Source organism: Felis catus, chromosome D2 (genome assembly GCF_018350175.1).
Source record: "Felis catus isolate Fca126 chromosome D2, F.catus_Fca126_mat1.0, whole genome shotgun sequence".
NCBI lineage: Eukaryota > Metazoa > Chordata > Mammalia > Carnivora > Felidae > Felis > Felis catus.
The window spans coordinates 58,848,317-58,864,805 of record NC_058378.1 but is presented as its reverse complement, the minus strand read 5'-3'; the positions used below and the strand labels follow the sequence as shown (position 1 = coordinate 58,864,805).

The 16,489-nt window shown below is 45.2% G+C and overlaps 2 protein-coding genes across 3 annotated transcripts in view; both read left to right on the top strand.

The window, feature by feature from the left end:
- The window catches only part of PKD2L1 (polycystin 2 like 1, transient receptor potential cation channel), a 31,192-nt gene extending 23,719 nt beyond the window's left edge, over positions 1-7,473 (top strand). For both annotated transcript variants that reach the window (XM_019813702.3, XM_045040561.1), the window contains 11 exons: positions 104-328; positions 492-720; positions 1,371-1,541; positions 1,723-1,904; positions 2,215-2,335; positions 3,168-3,266; positions 3,474-3,595; positions 4,856-4,982; positions 5,771-5,889; positions 6,141-6,264; positions 6,582-7,473. In XM_019813702.3, coding sequence (XP_019669261.1) covers positions 104-328; positions 492-720; positions 1,371-1,541; positions 1,723-1,904; positions 2,215-2,335; positions 3,168-3,266; positions 3,474-3,595; positions 4,856-4,982; positions 5,771-5,889; positions 6,141-6,264; positions 6,582-6,641 — 1,579 coding nt within the window. In that variant the 3' untranslated portion in view covers positions 6,642-7,473. The remainder of the gene's footprint in view (positions 1-103; positions 329-491; positions 721-1,370; positions 1,542-1,722; positions 1,905-2,214; positions 2,336-3,167; positions 3,267-3,473; positions 3,596-4,855; positions 4,983-5,770; positions 5,890-6,140; positions 6,265-6,581) is intronic.
- Positions 7,474-8,842: 1,369 nt separating this feature from the next.
- BLOC1S2 (biogenesis of lysosomal organelles complex 1 subunit 2) lies at positions 8,843-15,792 on the top strand. Its single transcript, XM_003994315.6, has 5 exons — positions 8,843-8,956; positions 9,283-9,399; positions 12,502-12,621; positions 13,325-13,429; positions 15,292-15,792. The coding sequence occupies exons 1-5, from the start codon at positions 8,896-8,898 to the stop codon at positions 15,321-15,323; spliced, it is 435 nt and encodes a 144-aa protein (XP_003994364.3). The 5' UTR covers positions 8,843-8,895; the 3' UTR covers positions 15,324-15,792.
- Positions 15,793-16,489: the final 697 nt, after the last annotated feature.

Genomic DNA, 16,489 nt, shown 5'->3' with positions numbered 1-16,489 from the left:
AAACTGTAATGCCCAGACAATCATCAAGTGTTGCCATTGCCTCAGGAGATCAGCTTTTGGACTGGCTCAGACCTCTCTGCTCAGATGGCTTCTTCTGTGACAGGTGGACATACCACTCGCAGGATGAGCTGGGGGGCTCCTCTCACTGGGGCCGGCTGACAAGCTACAGTGGAGGTGGCTACTATCTGGACCTTCCAGGGTCCCGACAGGCCAGTGCAGAGGCACTCCAGGACCTTCAGGAGGGCCTGTGGCTAGACAGGGGCACTCGGGTGGTCTTCATTGACTTCTCAGTCTACAATGCCAACATCAACCTTTTCTGTGTTCTGAGGTGGGTCTCCTTTCCCTGTCTTACCTCCATCCATGGTTCCTGGTTCCCTTCTCTGCTTGAGACCTTTCCTTAAACGTGTACCCTGTGGTGGGCATGGAGGAGAGGGGATTGGAGGAACTATCCTAGCCCAGGCCTCACCAGGTATCTCCCCTTCCTCCCACAGACTGGTGGTGGAGTTTCCAGCTACAGGAGGTGCCATCCCATCTTGGCAAATCCGCACAGTTAAGCTGATCCGCTATGTCAGTAACTGGGACTTCTTTATCATTGTCTGTGAAATCATCTTCTGCGTCTTCATCTTCTACTATGTGGTAGAGGAGATACTGGAGCTCCACATCCACCAGTTTCGTTACCTCAGAAGCATCTGGAACATTCTGGACCTGGTAGTCATCTTGGTGAGGGACAGATATCTTATACTTGGGATATATTAGGAGGAGGAAGGGGATCTACCCTGATAGGGGCTCCAAGTTCTTCCTTTTGGAGTCTCGAGTCCTCCTTATGATTTCCAGTCAAATCACTGTGTAACAGCTCCCAGAGCCAGAGGCTGATGTTCCCCTGGCTCAGCCCCTGGGAAAACCCTGTCACCCACATGCCCTCCCACTCTGACCTGTGAGAGGTTCACTTGATATTCTTTTCCTCTTCTGTCTTTTGCCTTTATTATCTGTCCCTTTGAAACTCCTACCTTTTCTCTTCTCTTCTATTAAAATAGCCTGCCTCTTCATCTTCATCTTCTTCCTATTAACAGGACACAATTTCTTGACCAAGACTAGGAAGTGATGGGAGAAATAAAATTACTTGGCTCCAATTCTCCATGGTCCTTTAAAACCTATCTATTTACCATTGGTCCCAAAGCCTTGTTTCAGGATTTAAGATACTCCCCAATCATCCTATTCACTTCCATTTGAAGCTTAGATAGTCAACAGCTCAGAAGAGAAGGATTTTTTTCCCACCTGACTTACCTACCCCAGCTCTCCCCTAGGACCTTATCATTGAACTTCCCTTGAGAGCCTGACTTCTCTGACACCTCTGACCCCTGTGATGACAGCTCTCTATTGTGGCTGTGGGCTTCCACATATTCCGAACCCTTGAGGTGAACCGGCTGATGGGGAAGCTCCTGCAGCAGCCAAACACGTATGCTGACTTCGAGTTCCTCGCCTTCTGGCAGACACAGTACAACAACATGAATGCTGTGAACCTTTTCTTTGCCTGGATCAAGGTACCTTGGGACCCCTCATCCCCAACAACACCTCAAAGCACTCATTCTCCCTTGTTTAGCACTTGTGTCATTTTCCTTGTCTGGTTGACAACTCTGGTGGCCTCCATAAGTCCCTGGAGTACACTATTCAAAGATTTTCTCTTTTCTTCCTTTACTGTTTGATTCCACATGGCCTTTGCAGATATTCAAGTACATCAGCTTCAACAAAACCATGACTCAGCTCTCCTCCACGCTGGCCCGCTGTGCCAAGGACATCCTGGGTTTTGCTGTCATGTTCTTCATTGTTTTCTTCGCCTATGCCCAACTCGGCTACCTGCTTTTTGGGACCCAAGTGGAAAACTTCAGCACTTTCATCAAGTGCATGTGTGTGTCCTGCCCTCTTCACTCCCTCCTGGACCCTCTCCCTCCTGCTCTGTGGGTGTGTGTATCCTTGGGGAAGCTAAGTGCATGTGTACAGGTGTGTCTGTGCTTAAAACATCTGTGTGAGAATCTCTGGTGGATGGGTTCAAGTATCTACGCACCTCACTATGTCTCTATCAGGTTGGGCTGGAGGTACAAGAGAGGTCTGTCTGCGTTCACTGAAGAATGGTAGTTAGGAAAGTGGTTTGGGGGTATGAATAGGTGACAGGGTTATGGTTAGGCCCTAGGTGAAGCACAGACCCTGGTCTCTCAGTTTCACTCAGTTCCGGATCATCCTTGGGGACTTTGACTACAACGCTATTGACAATGCCAACCGCATCCTGGGACCTGCCTACTTTGTCACCTATGTCTTCTTTGTCTTCTTCGTGCTCCTGGTGAGGGTCCCTCTGGAAGGTGGGAATTGGGAGCCTGAGGGGTGGAGACATAAAGGACCTACAGCATGAGGTTTTGATCCCCCCATATTCTGTACTCAGTGTTAAAATGGGTATCTCAAATCAGGGATGGACAGTGAAGTGGTGGGGGCGGGGGCTTCTGGATCACCTGAGAATTGGCTAATGTGCTCAGCATGGCCAGCACAGTCAGGCAGTTTGCAGAGTATAAGAGAATCTTCAGGCTCTCTCAGTAAAACCAAACCCCTATTCTCTAAGAATGGAAAGGGAGAGAAAAGTGCCCCATGAAGAGAAGTAGTTGAACCTGAAATCTTCTACATCTATCCTCCCCTTCCTCTAGAAATTTCTGGCTATTTCTATTACCATTGCTTTATATTCTCTTTCTCTCTGCCAACTATGAAAGATCTGGGATTAATTTTTATTGACAAGGCCAGCAAGTTTCTTTATTTGATCATGGTTAGGGATAGATGGGTTGGACTGGGGTTAGATGGTAAAGACAACAAAACTGTACTCTCAGTGATTGGTAGGCCCTTATATGGAAGCAAACTCTGGCATATGATGGGCTATCTTTGCAGTCAGGTTACTACAGCAACTGAGTGAAGATAGCAGGTGGATGAGGAAGCTTGATCCATCCCTAACAGGATTGTGCTAAATGGGCGTCTTTGGAACCATGAGATGCTGGGGTTATTGGCCTGCAGAGCTGAGATTGAAAGCATTGGCCCTTTTAGAACATATGTCTGGGACTTTAATAGGGTTAGTGGGCTCAGTGCTGTTAGTGAGTCTGGGGTGAGGACTCAAGTCCCCACTTTATCTCCAGAACATGTTCCTGGCCATCATCAATGATACATATTCAGAGGTCAAGGAAGAGTTAGCTGGACAGAAGGATGAGCTGCAACTTTCTGACCTCCTGAAACAGGTAACCACTCATTCTCTTTGAGTGATACGTCTGTGTCAGGTCCCAAGTCCAAGGCTCTGTGTCCTGGTCTGTTCCTGACTGGTGTAGGGCCCTGTGCCCTTGTGTGCCTTTGACCTATCCCTGGAAGCCTGGCATCCAGTGGGGGGGGGGGGGTAAGGAATGATGAGAAGTCTGTAGGAACCATACCTGTTTCCTTTCTCCTTCCAGGGCTACAACAAGACCCTACTGAGGCTGCGTTTGAGGAAGGAGCGAGTTTCAGATGTACAAAAGGTCCTGCAGGGTGGAGAGCAGGAGATCCAATTTGAGGATTTCACCAACACCTTGAGGGAGTGAGCAACCAGAGATCCAACCTTCTCTGACATTGGTCTATAAGTCCTTGACCCTCAACCATATACCTTTTGCCTAAAAACCTCTGATCTTGGCCTATGGGCCTCTGACTTTGACTTTAGGCTTTTGACTTTGACCTATAGGTCTCTGATTCTGACCTTCAGAATTGTGCCCTTGGTTTAAAGGTCTCCGACCACGTTCTGTAACATTCTGGACCTTGTTGAACAATTATTAGGACTAATGTAATAATATAATTTCCTATTCATTGCATACATTTCTCACTCCCACATAACTCTGTAGATGGTTCTTTGCTCCACCACAAACACTAGCCTATTCCTTTAGCCTCCTTGCCTCCTAGTTAAACATGTTAACAAACACTGAACAAATACATTGTGAGCACCAGCCGTGGGCCAGGCCCCGAGCAGGGCACACAATTAAATGAGACAAAGTCTTTGTCCTCCAGGAGCTCATACACATATAAGCAAATAAACTGAATCACAGAACAACTTCAACAACAGAAGTGACAAGAAGAGAGGGAGCACACAAAAAAAAGTATTCAATTCTATTTTTGAGTTTAAGGGAAGACCTCCTGGAAGAGGTGGTGTATGAATAGGGTTTTGGAGGATGGATAGCTTACATGTAGATAAGCAGAGGAAGTCCACTCCAAGAAGAGATGAAAGCATATACAAAGGCACAGACGTTTTAAGTTGAGCAACATATACAGGAATAATAAGTTGCTAAGCTATCAAATAAAAGTGGGGCATAGCAAGAAATGAGGCCAGGGGAATGAGCCAGGACCATCCTGGGAAAGGCCTTGAATACCATCATTCAGTCCAAAGAATAGGGTGCCCAGAAGGGATTTTAAGCAGGGGAGGGGTACAGTTAGACCTGTACTTTAGAAAGATAAATTACTCTAGTTGCATTATACAGGATGGATTTCAGGGGGTAGGGAGTGAAGAAGAAGCCAGCAGGGTGGGGGTGGAGGGACAGATTATTTAGAGGCAAAGAGATTTTGCAATAATTCCTATAGAACATCATGAGGGCCTGAATCTAGTCAGCAGGAGTCAGAGAAGGAAGAAATAGATTAAAGCAATTTCTCGGGAGTAAAATTGCTAGACCTTGGCGATCCTGGCTTTCCCATGTGGTCCCCTTCTTTCCCAGAGAGCAAGAGTTGTAGAGTCTGGAAAAAAGTAGGAAGTCCCTAACTGAGAGATCACGGCCACAAAAGGCCAGAAGTCATTTCATCATACTGTTCTCCTCAGACTGGGGCACGCAGAGCATGAGATCACTGAGCTCACAGCCGCCTTCACCAGGTTTGACCAAGATGGGAATCACATCCTGGACAAGAAAGAACAGGAACAAATGCAACAGGACCTCGAGGAGAAGAGGGTGAGCCCAGCTGGTTGGTGGACAGGCAGCGAAAGAAAAATGTTCACTCTCCCCTCCCTGAGAACATACCGAGAACACAGATCCAAACTGAAAATCCTTTGATAGATGGGCAGGAAAGTACTCTCTAGAATAGTCATTCTCAAACTGCTGCACATTAGCATACGCTGGTAAGGTGGGGGTGGGGAGTCAAATAATCCTCATACTCAGGCCACATACCCTAGACAGAATCTCTGGGAGAGTGACGGGCCCGGGCATCAGTGCTTTAAAAAGACTCCCTAGGTGATTCCAATGCACAGCCAAAGTTGAGAACCGCTGCTATAAAACACAGTCTTAGAGGGAAAGGATCAATTGCCCAAGAATCTCTGACAATTCCTTCTGAGGACTTGCCGTCTCCCTGGGATTTTCAAACTCAGATCCTTAGCTCCCCCAGTTGTGCCTGCTTCGTCCCTATCCATTGTAGACCAAAAATTCAAGGGCAGGAGAGAAAGTGGCAGGAATCCTGGTACTGTTCTTCCTTTCCCAAATTCAGTTGGATTCTAGGGAGGGTCTCATTAATCAAGGCTTCCAAAAGCTCATGTTTTGTTTCTTTGGGAGGTGATTCTCCAGAGGTTGGTCCAGCTTTGTGTCCAAGCACCACCACACTTATCCTATTGTCTCTAGAGTTTGAGAGGGAAGGGGACTAGCATGAACTGGAGCCCCAGGGACTGGTCCGGAGGTCCTATTAGAGCAGGTGATGAGGAGCTGATGAATTCCCAGAGTAATCTTCTCCTCTCTGACTTCCTGATCAGGTGGCCCTCAACGCTGAGATTGAGAACCTGGGCCGGTCCATTGTGAGTAGCCCACCAGGCGAGTTGTGTCCAGAGGCTACCAGAGCAGGTGGCTGGGTTTCAGGAGAAGAATTCTACACGTATGTGCAGCAAGGGCCCCAGGGCAAAGTGTGTTTATAATGTCCTCCTTGACCTTCTTTCCACAACTTTCTAATTCTCTGCCCTAACCCAGGAAGAACTTCTGCCCCACTTTAACTCTCCCTAGAAGGCTGTGCCTTACCTTCCTTACTCTCATCCAGACACAGACCATTCTGTCCCCCCTGCCCCTACAGCCACTTAGCCCCCCAGGCACATATTTCTGCTCCCTCGGTCTCTCTCAAATCCTACACAGACTCACAAGGAGAGTTCTGCATCTGGAGACTGTCCTGGAAGGAGTCATGTCCCAGGTGGATGCTGTGGGCTCAAAACTGAAGATGCTGGAAAGGAAGGGGCAGCTAGCTCTCTCCCCAGGCATGGTAAGTGGCCCTTCACCTGGGTCCCCTCGGCTCCCCCACACTTGAACTCTGCCATCTTTTCCACTCAGTGGGTGGAGGCAAAACATTTTGGAAAGAGCCTGCTTTCAGGCTCCTGGGGCAACATATTCATAGTAGTCACTATATCAGTGGAAGTAAGGAGTGGAGGGAAGGCCTGAAGTTGGTTGCTCTGGCCTAAGGGCTGCCTTAGCCTCCAGGAGATGGTCTGAGGTTGGAGAATCAGATCCAGATTTTGTAGATAAAAGGAAGTGGGATGCAAATTCCTCCTTCATATGACCTGTCCCTTTTTCTTCCAACAGGGGGATCAAGGCGCTTGGGAACACCTGCAGCCAGCCCCAGCTATGACTCCAGCCCCCTGAGGAGACCAGGGTGGGCAGGAGAGTGGTGGCGCAGGGGTTCTAAAGCATCAGACAGCAGGCTCCTCTCTCACTGCCTCCGCAGAGACCTCCTCAGGACACATCCTCTGTTCCTAGGGCAGCAGTTTCCACCACTGCTCCTGCCGAGTCCACCTTGTGTCTGGCCTTTTGAACCAGTGTTTCTGTGTAGAGCTTGCATCATGCCTAGGCTTGTGACTCAGTGTTTCTGTGTGCAGCCACGTAGCTCTGTGTAGCTCTGTGAAATAACACTTCCCACTGGGCCTCTTACTTCCTGTGCTCCTAGCTCTGCTGTGATGGAAAAAAAAAAAAAGGCAATAATGAAAGGAAGGTGATGTTCCCTAAGTACCTGGCACCTGGATAGCCACAATTTGGGGAAAAAATAGAAGGGAGCAGCATTATCTGAATGTCTTCGTATTTGCCAGTGAATCTTATCCTTTGTGCATCTAGAGATCTGAGGCTAGCACCCACAGGATTCTTGTCTTCTCCATAGTTTCCAGGAGAAAGAGAAGGGGAAGCCGTGGAAGAGAGGAGACTTTCTCAGGTATGGAGATTACAATGTTACAGAGGAGTTGGAGTGACCCCTCCTCTCAGGGCAAAGCCCATGAAGGCGCCTGCTCCCAACATTCCACTAAACACTGGGAACTGAGGGGGCTGTAAACCGGGACAAAGATGGAACCTAAGGAGAATCAGACAAAGAAATGACCTCCAGATTCAGAGATCTTTGGACTAAAATGTGGTGGGCTCTGATTCTATTCTTGTAAAGAACAATATGGGTTTCTCTGGTGGCTATCAATAAAAATCCTTAGGAAAATCAGGACTTTGCATTTGCTTCTGGGATTGTAGGGAGAAGAAGAGAGGCTGGAGCTGTGAGCCATTCTTGTACTTGGGCTGGGCTGCCCGAGAAGTCCTGAAATAAGAACTTCTGGCTCATAGCAATAATCTGAAATGGTCGGCACTATGACTGTACTGTTAGAGAGAGTGGAGACAGTGACCTAGGGGAACCTGGTCCTCAGGATGAAGAGTGTAAGGTAGCCCCTACTCTGGCATGAGGGGTAGCTCTGTGTGTGTGTGTGTGTGTGTGTGTGTGTGTGTGTGTGTGTGTGTCAGAGAGAGAGAGAGAGAGAGAGAGAGAGAGAGAGAGAGAGAGATGAGAGGGTGCAGATGGAGGATAACCAGGGAAAGGACTAAAAACTTCACCAAGATTTTAGGTGTATAGGTTTGCATCCCAAGACCTGCTATATATCCCTTTCCCCTTGCCCTGTGATCTTTACCTCTTCCTCATTTTGCACCTTGCTCCCCAGTTGCTTTTTCTCATCCATTCCCTTCTCCCACCTGTTTCACCATCCCATCACATACACTCTATACACCTAGGAAACTGGTGAAACAGCTAAATGCGATCAAGATAACCAGAGTGTATCCTCAGCCTTAAAAGAGTTACAAAGCTGTCTTCCAGAAAGGCTGTATCAGCTGAAGATAAGTAGGTTCCAACCTGCTTCCTAAGGAAAAGGGGGCTGGGGCGCCTAAGTGACTCAGTCGGTTAAGTGTCAGACTCTTGGTTTCCACTGAGGTTGTGACCTCTGGGCTTGTGAGTTCGAGACCCACTTTGGGCTCTGCGATGACAGTGCAGAGCCTGCTTGGGATTCTCTCGCTCTTTGCCCCTCCCCCGCTCATTCTCTCCCTCCCTCCCTCTCGGTTTCTCTCAAAATAAATAAATAAACTTTAAAAAAGAAAAGGGGGACAATGAGTTGTTTATCCAAGACATTGAAGGTCGAGTATTTCGAGTATTTCGGTTCCGGGATCAATGAGTGAAGATTTCCTAAAGGTTGGATGAGACTACCTTCAAAAGAATTCCCTGAGGCGTCCTGGCCAGAGCCTGGGTGGGGAGTCTTTGGGGAGGGGTAACTTGTCTCTGTGACTTTGGTCAGCAGGCTACCTGAGCTCAACCAACCTCAGACAGGCCGTTGGTCTTACTAGACTAGTGACAGGGATGAGCGCATTCTCAGTTCCAGGCGTCGCGGCTCTTGGCAACAGGAAGGACTCACAATAGCTTATCTTAGCTTCAATTTCAGCTTCCTGCTTATATCACTCATGCTGTGCAGCGAGACCCAGTGGAGAGATGGAGAATCCCAGGGCTGCGAACCCGGGAGGCCGGGGGGGGGGGGGGGGGGGGGGGGGCCGGGACCCTCCCGGCGCGCATGCGCAGACATCCACAACCGGAAGTAGCGCGGGGCCAGGCATGGCGGCGGCGACGGCTGCCGAGGATGTCCCGGCGACCCAAAGAGAGGAGCCTGTTCGAGGTACGCAGAGTGGTTGGGGATGAAGTGTCCAGTAGGAGGCCGGGGGCTCGCTTGGCAGGAGCAAGCAGGTCGAAGGGGAGCACCTCACCGGGCGACTGAGATATTTTGGCGCGGGATCGGGTGTGAGCCAAGGACCGGTGGCCAGGGAGCAGAGTTGGCGTGTCAGGTGGGGCAAGGACAAAGTGAGGGACTTGAAATTATGGCACATGGAGAATGGAGCCGACTTGATCGAATGAGGACTAGTGAAGGGGTGTGGGGAGAAGATGCCATCGCCGGATTAGGTCCCGGTGTACGGTGGGACACTTACCCGTTCTCCTTTGATCCAGACGATGCCGCCGTGGAAACAGCTGAGGAAGCAAAGGAGCCGGCTGAAGCTGACATCACGGAGCTCTGCCGGGACATGTTCTCCAAAATGGCAACTTACCTGACTGGGGAACTGACGGGTAAGGCGGGGTGTGGACTGATTCGGGTACTGCTCTATACTACCCTATGGAGCTGCGGTTTGGCTCTGGGAGACCTGTGAGGTGCTTTAGCAGCATCAGTCTGTGGCTCCCTCCCCAACACTCTTCATGCCCTGGAATACGCCTGTTGGAAGTTTGGGATGGTCATGAATGGGAAAGAAAAAGGTCTGTTCCTTCCCTGTAGAAATTCACTGGCTAATTTCAGAAATACATAAAAATGCTTAATACAACTCTGCAAGCCTCCATAAGTGTAGACTAACTATGAGAAGACATAAAACGAATTCATCAAGAAGTGCTTCCTTGGGGGAGGTGCATTTTGAGCAGGACTGTGAAGAGAAGGATTGACCAAAAAGGGGGAAACGATTAGCGAGTGAGGTGATATAAGCAGTTTGTTCCCTTAAAACAGATGTATTTATTGGGGCAAAGAGAAATTAAATTGGGGAGTAGGGAGTGAACTGCAGATTTAGGGACCTGCTAGGTTGGTCTGAGGATTTGGTGACCCACCCTTTGGGACGTGATTAATTTTGGGGTTCATTGTGTATTTCCAGGTCAACACATGACCTGTGTGTGAAGAAAGGTCCAAAAAGTGAAGTCTGGTCCTGTGTGGCCTCTCATAAGCATTTCTTATATTGTTTCACTTCCCCAGGCAATTGCTGTGAGCTAAATTTGGGAACCAGAATTAATGAGAAAAGGCTTGATGCAGAATGGGAGGGCTTATGAGGCTCTATCATTCTGATTAGTTACTTAATTATTTCTGAGCAAGAGAAACCAAGTAACAAAATCTAGATTTTTGGCTTCTCTTTAAAAATTCCAAAGATTTTGGCAATACTAACTCCCCCATTGCGATGCTATGATCAACCATAGCTGAGCCGCCGTCTCCTCTGAATGGATTAGGGCTATGCAGTGTGTCCCCACCACTCTGTTTTCTCCCTTTTACTGACATCTGGTCAGTTGCCATTTATTACTGTTCTTATGCTGTTGCTTTTTAGTAGTGGTAGAGAATCAATTTTCTGTACCAATATTTCTATCAAGTCGGTAAAGTAAGTGATAGATAAGAAGTCTGCATGTGCCAAAAAGTAGGAGAGAACATACTTCTTTATGGAAGTGAATAATCTTATGTGTTTAACATACAAACACCTGGCTTGCTTCACTCATTTATATGATCTTGCTGGCTTCTAGGTCTTCGAGTGTGTGACCCTGGTTGTAGAGAGACTAATTTGCTAGCAACGAGGGTATGAATACGGAGGATAGAGCTCAGAGACATATGAGCAAGAGTCCAGATGAAAAGAAATGATGATGATCAGTGACAGGGTGATGGTAGAGGGAATGGAAAGGAAAGCGTGGGTACAAGAATATCATGGAAGTAGAATTTATAGGAATTTATAGAATTTATTTATAGAATTTATGTGTCTATGGAGAGATGGCAGCCTAAGACATGTTTGAGGTTTTAAACTGGTGGTGCCATCATCTAAAATAGGGAAGTGGGAAAGCAGAACCATGTTTAGTGTAAAAATATTTTTGGTTTTGGCTTGGCTGATTTAAGATTTTACCAGGACACTTAGGTGCTTTGCACATGTGAGTCCCGAGCTCAGAGAGTGATCAGAGGAGGAGAAACAGATTTGGGAGTCCCCTGCACTGTGGTGTGAGTTGAGGCTCTGCAGGATGAGATTGGCCAGGATGTACTTAGGGGTAGCTAATGGCCTCAACTACAGCCTCGGAGAATGCCTGTATAGGGCAAATAATTTGTTTCTAACAACAGTACTTAAGGTACCTAGGATTGATAACAAATGATTTTTACTTATAAAATTAATTTTAAGCAGATTGTAATTTCCCTGTGATTGTCATTCTTACTTGTACAAATGCTTTTTTGAGTTTGAAAGGAATCTAGCATCACCCTGAGATTGCCCATAGGAATGTGCCGCCCATGTAAACATCAGTCTTGTGTCACAGCTGAGTAAAAATTGGGAAGTGATAGTTAAGGATGAATGAGAAAGCATCTGGCATAGAAACCTACAAAGAGCAGGTTGAAAGAGATTAGAAAATCAGGCTAATATGATGATGTAGCAGACAAGGGAAATGAGCATTTTGTGAAAAGAGGGAGATCACAGGGTCAGGTACTATGAAGAGATTCAGGATGATAATGATTGAGAAGACACTATGGATTTGGTGGTTAAGAAAGCACCAATGACATTGGAGCATGTAATTTCCCTGGATAATGGGGGCAGAGGCCAGTCTGCAAGGGTTTACATGAGTGAATGGTGAGGAAGAGGAACCAGTGAATATAAGTTACTCTTTAAAAAGGATTAGCGGTGAAGCTCCTTTGCTTTATGAGCAAATGATGTCGGTGCAGCAGAAGAGAGAGTGCTTTTGGGCTGGAAGAAACCTGAATATATTTATAGTCAGAGAGGAAGCTGCCAGAATAGAGGGAGAGTTTGGAAATGTCAGGGGAAGGATATGATGGAAGAGAGACCCTGAAGGGTTAGAAGCAAGAGCATAGGAGAAGTTGTCTTGACAAGAATAGGAGCCCTCATGCCTCTTGGGAAGATATTAGGGTACAGAGAAATTTTGAAGTGAGGCAGAAAGGTTGAGGGAGCTTATGTAAGGGGAATTTTCCACTTTTCAGGAAAATTGAGTAGAAGCCATTTGCTTTAAGTAGGGATGGGGAAGGGAACTGAGGATATAAGAAGACAAATGGTTTGGAAAAGTCAGTACATAAAATGCAATATAGAATCAAATAGTAATCAATGAGTTACTAAGAAGTGGTGAGGTCCTAGTTGATTTTATATATATTTATGATGCAGTCCCCGAAATTACATGTTTTCATACCATAGAAATACAAAGACTATGTCACCTCTCTTTTCTTAGGACATGAATTTGTTATTTCCCTTTCTAACAAAGATTCTGAAGTCTCTGGATCTTAACTGGTTTATATAGTTTGCTGACTATAAATGTCATAAATCAATAGTGGCCTGCACCTTTGACATTCTCTGGGTCCTGCCTTGAACTACCATTTGACCTATAATTCCACATTCCAGTGATGTATGACACATCTTAAAGGCATCACATCTTCTGTTTATTTTAAAGCCACCAGCGAAGACTATAAGCTCCTGGAAAATATGAATAAACTAACCAGCCTGAAGTATCTTGAAATGAAAGATATTGCTATAAACATTAGTAGAAACTTAAAGGACTTAAACCAGAAGTGTAAGTAATAATATTTATAATTAAACATGTTTGTATTTAATATTCTTTTGTGCTTGGGGTTGCGGAGAAGTGGAGGGAACATGGCACCTGTCCTGAGGGAGCTCATTCTCTAAAAGTGAATTACAAAGTTAAGGTGGATTTCTTCCATTTTGAAGATTAGCATGTTTCAGTATGGTTATTTCTGCTTCGGAATCTTGATTCGGTCAGTTTATTCCTGAAAGGGAGAGGGGAGAAAAACAGTGGCCAGATTCTAGTGCATTTATTTTAACAATGCAATCCATAAAGGACTACTTTATAAGTGGAAAACCAGAACATCTGTAAATGGAAAATGCTAGCTTAGAGACTGGTAGAATATATTTTTCCATTGACTTCTATGTATGTTCCCTATCTCTAGGACACTCTTCCTTGGTATGGGATTACCCAAGAAACTGAATCAGTTGCAGAAAGATTGCTTGGAGAGCAAGGAATTTAAAAAAGAGGGAAATTAGTGGGTGAGAGAGACTTGCTTTGTCCAGGTCACAGTTCTGCCTGATCAGCTAGCTACTGTCTGCTAGTGTTTGTCCTATGAGTGACCAGAAACATGTCACTCCACCTAGTGTGTCCTGGGCAGAGTTGGAGTGACACTAGCATTCTTACTTTGCCTATCTTTTCTACACTCCTTGTGGAGGCTGTATGAACATGTGGCCTGTCTTTGTTTTCAAAGATGCTGGACTGCAGCCTTATCTGGATCAGATCAATGTAATTGAAGAACAGGTAGCAGCTCTCGAGCAGGCAGCCTACAAGTTGGATGCATATTCAAAAAAACTGGGTAACCATTTTTATTTCTGTTTTGATTTAATAAGAGTAATCCACCCAGCCCCCACCCGCACTCCATATGACCTTAGCTAATAGGTCATTGATGGTGTGCCCATAATGACCTATTTTAATTAATTTATACAATAACCTAGTGAGAGTAATTTTTTATTAGTAGTAGTAGTAATAAAAATACTATTTTCTGAATACTTAATGATATATATCAGGTACTGTTCTTAGTACTGTACATGTATTATTCTTTTTATCTTCCCAATAATCTATGAGATAAGTGCATGATTTTTATCCCCATTCTTTGGAAGAAGAAACTGGTTGAAGGGGTTAAATAAATAACTTGCATAAGGATACCGAGCTAGCATGTGAAAGAGCTACATTCCAAACCAGGTCTGTTTGGTTACAGAGCTCAAGCTCTTAAAGTTATGGTTCAGCAGGCTGAAGCATCTTTGATAATGTAGATACATATGTCTTAAAAAATGGAAAAATCAGGGGCGCTTGGGTGGCTCTTTCGGTTAAGTGTCCGATTTCAGCTCAGGTCATGATATCCTGGTTTGTGAGTTTGAGCCCTGCGTCGGGCTCTGTGTTGACAGCTCAGAGCCTGGAGCCTGCTTCAGAATCTGTGTCTCCCCCTCTCTCTGCCTCTCCCATGCTCATGCTCTCTCTGTATCTCTCAATAATAAACATTGTTTTAAAAAATAGAAAAGTCAATCAAGAGTTTACTTTTCCTTTAAGGAGGAAACTGGTACTTGTATTGTTGATGGCTTGCTATCTGGCTCTGGCTCTTACATCCATGATTAAAAACAATGAAGTTGTTTTTATCCTAGGTATAATTTATAGATTATTTTATTTTCATCATTGACAATTATTGACTACTTCAGGAGAGTGGTTCGTAACTGAGATTTGACATGAGTGGTGATTAACAGTTTCACTGTCCACAATTACATTTATTAAATGGTGACTGTGAACCTGCCTGAAGGCATTGTACCAAATGCTTTCAAGGTTTTAAAGGAAACAGGAAAATCTATCACAATAAGAGGCTTATCTGATGGTCTTTTAAATCTCTTTGTCGTTCAAAATTGCTTTCCTATAGTGAGGTGTAGGGATAAGAAAACAAAAGGAGTGGGGCACCTGGGTGGCTCAGTAGGTTAAGCGTTTGACTTCAGCTCAGGTCATGAACTCGCTATTTGTGGGTTCAAGCCCTGCGTTAGCCTCTATGCTGACAGCCCAGAGCCTGGGGCCTGCTTTGGATTCTGTGTCTTGTCTCTCTATTCCTCCTCTGCTTGCACTGTCTCTCTCTCTCTCTCTCTCTCTCTCTCTCTCTCTCTCTCTCAAAAATAAGCAAAGATTAAAAAAAAAAAAAAGAAAAGGAGAAACATACATTGTGTGTCCAGAGAGTCTGGCTCCCAGAGAGCGCCTGGAGAGGCACTTTCCTGTGCTTAGTAAGGCTCCCCATGGCTCAAGTGCCAGTAGATCTACTTAATCCTGGTGGAGCCATTGGAGCAGGTGCTGTTGACAGGGTTAGAACTTAGTGGACTTGTTATTAATTCTGTGTGTGTGTGTGTGTGTGTGTGTGTGTGTGTGTGTGTTTGACTCCCTATCTTAAGTTGAGCACATGGTTGATCGATACCCAAATATCTGTCCTTAGCTAATACGATAGTTAACATTTATGGCATGCCTCCAGTTTGGACCCGGTTTGGACAGATGATGAGATTGAAACCAACAGGCTTTTTGTTTGTTTGTTTGTTTGTTTGTTTGTTTTATATAATAGATATTTTTTAATGTGCCTGGAAATGCTAAGTAAGAAAGATCTTTGTAAGAGCTGATTTTAAAAGATTTAACTTCCTCTCTCTCTCTCCCTGGTAGAAGCCAAGTACAAGAAGCTGGAGAAGCGATGAAAAACTCATTCCTGTGGAACAATGTCTTTTTTTTTTAACATGGAGGAATGTTTTATAAGACCTGAATGCTGAGGCTGATGAATTGTCAAAACTCCTCAAAAGGAAACTATGATAGGTCGTCCCAGAAACGTCCCAACATTGGAGTAAACTGGAGGACTGTGGCTACCCCTGAACTTCTTTGGAGGCAGTATCCCTCAGAAACTCACACTTAAAACTCCTTACCTTTTACTTGAATGTTTCATCATCCACTCAGGACAGAGAGTCTCTCAAAGTTCAGGATAAACCTGGGCTTGCCAGTAGAATCAAATGAGAGGACCTATTTTCTCTCATAGTGGTTGATTACTACATTATTTTCTTAATGGTTGGTTTTTGAGTTTCTGTGTCGATGGTTGTTTTTTTCTATTAATGATGCTAATGTATTGCTAATAAGATCCTAAATTAAAAAAGGAAAACAAACTTGTTCTTTATAGATTGTCGCCCTGTGAATGTCAGTAATTTACTTTTCCATAACATTGTAAATAACAGAAAATCTTTTTTTTTAATTTTTCTTAATGTTTATTCATTTTTGAGAGAGAGACAGAGTGCCAGTGGGGGAGGGGCAGAGAGAGAGAGAGAGGGAGACTCAGAATCTGAAGCAGTCTCCAGGCCCTGAGCCGTCAGCACAGAGCCCGACGCATGAACCATGAGATCATGATCTGAGCCAAAGTCAGGCACTCAATTGACTGAGCCACCCAGGTGCCCCATCAAATAGCAGAAAATCTTAAAATAATTTTAGGCTGAGTGTTGTAGACTGAGCAGAAGCTGTGAAGGGAGTATTTTGATATCCTGATGTATACGATGGGTCCTACCTGTCTCTTCTCTGTGTGAGTCAAATGTCTGGAGATAGATAACATCTTGCCATGTGCTCCCTTTGGAAATGTGATGAAGACAAAGAGTGTGTATGTCTGTGTGCACATACACTGTGGTTTTTGAGTTTCTGTGTCGATGATTGTTTTTCTATTAATGATGCTAATGTATTGCTAATAAGATCCTAAATTAAAAAAGGAAAACAAACTTGTTTTGTTTCCAGTACCACAGAGGTACTGGATGGGGAGGTAGGGCTGCCACTCATAAAGGAAAGCATTTGTAAAATATCTTCCTACTTGTGCCTGCAGGGTCAGGGGGGC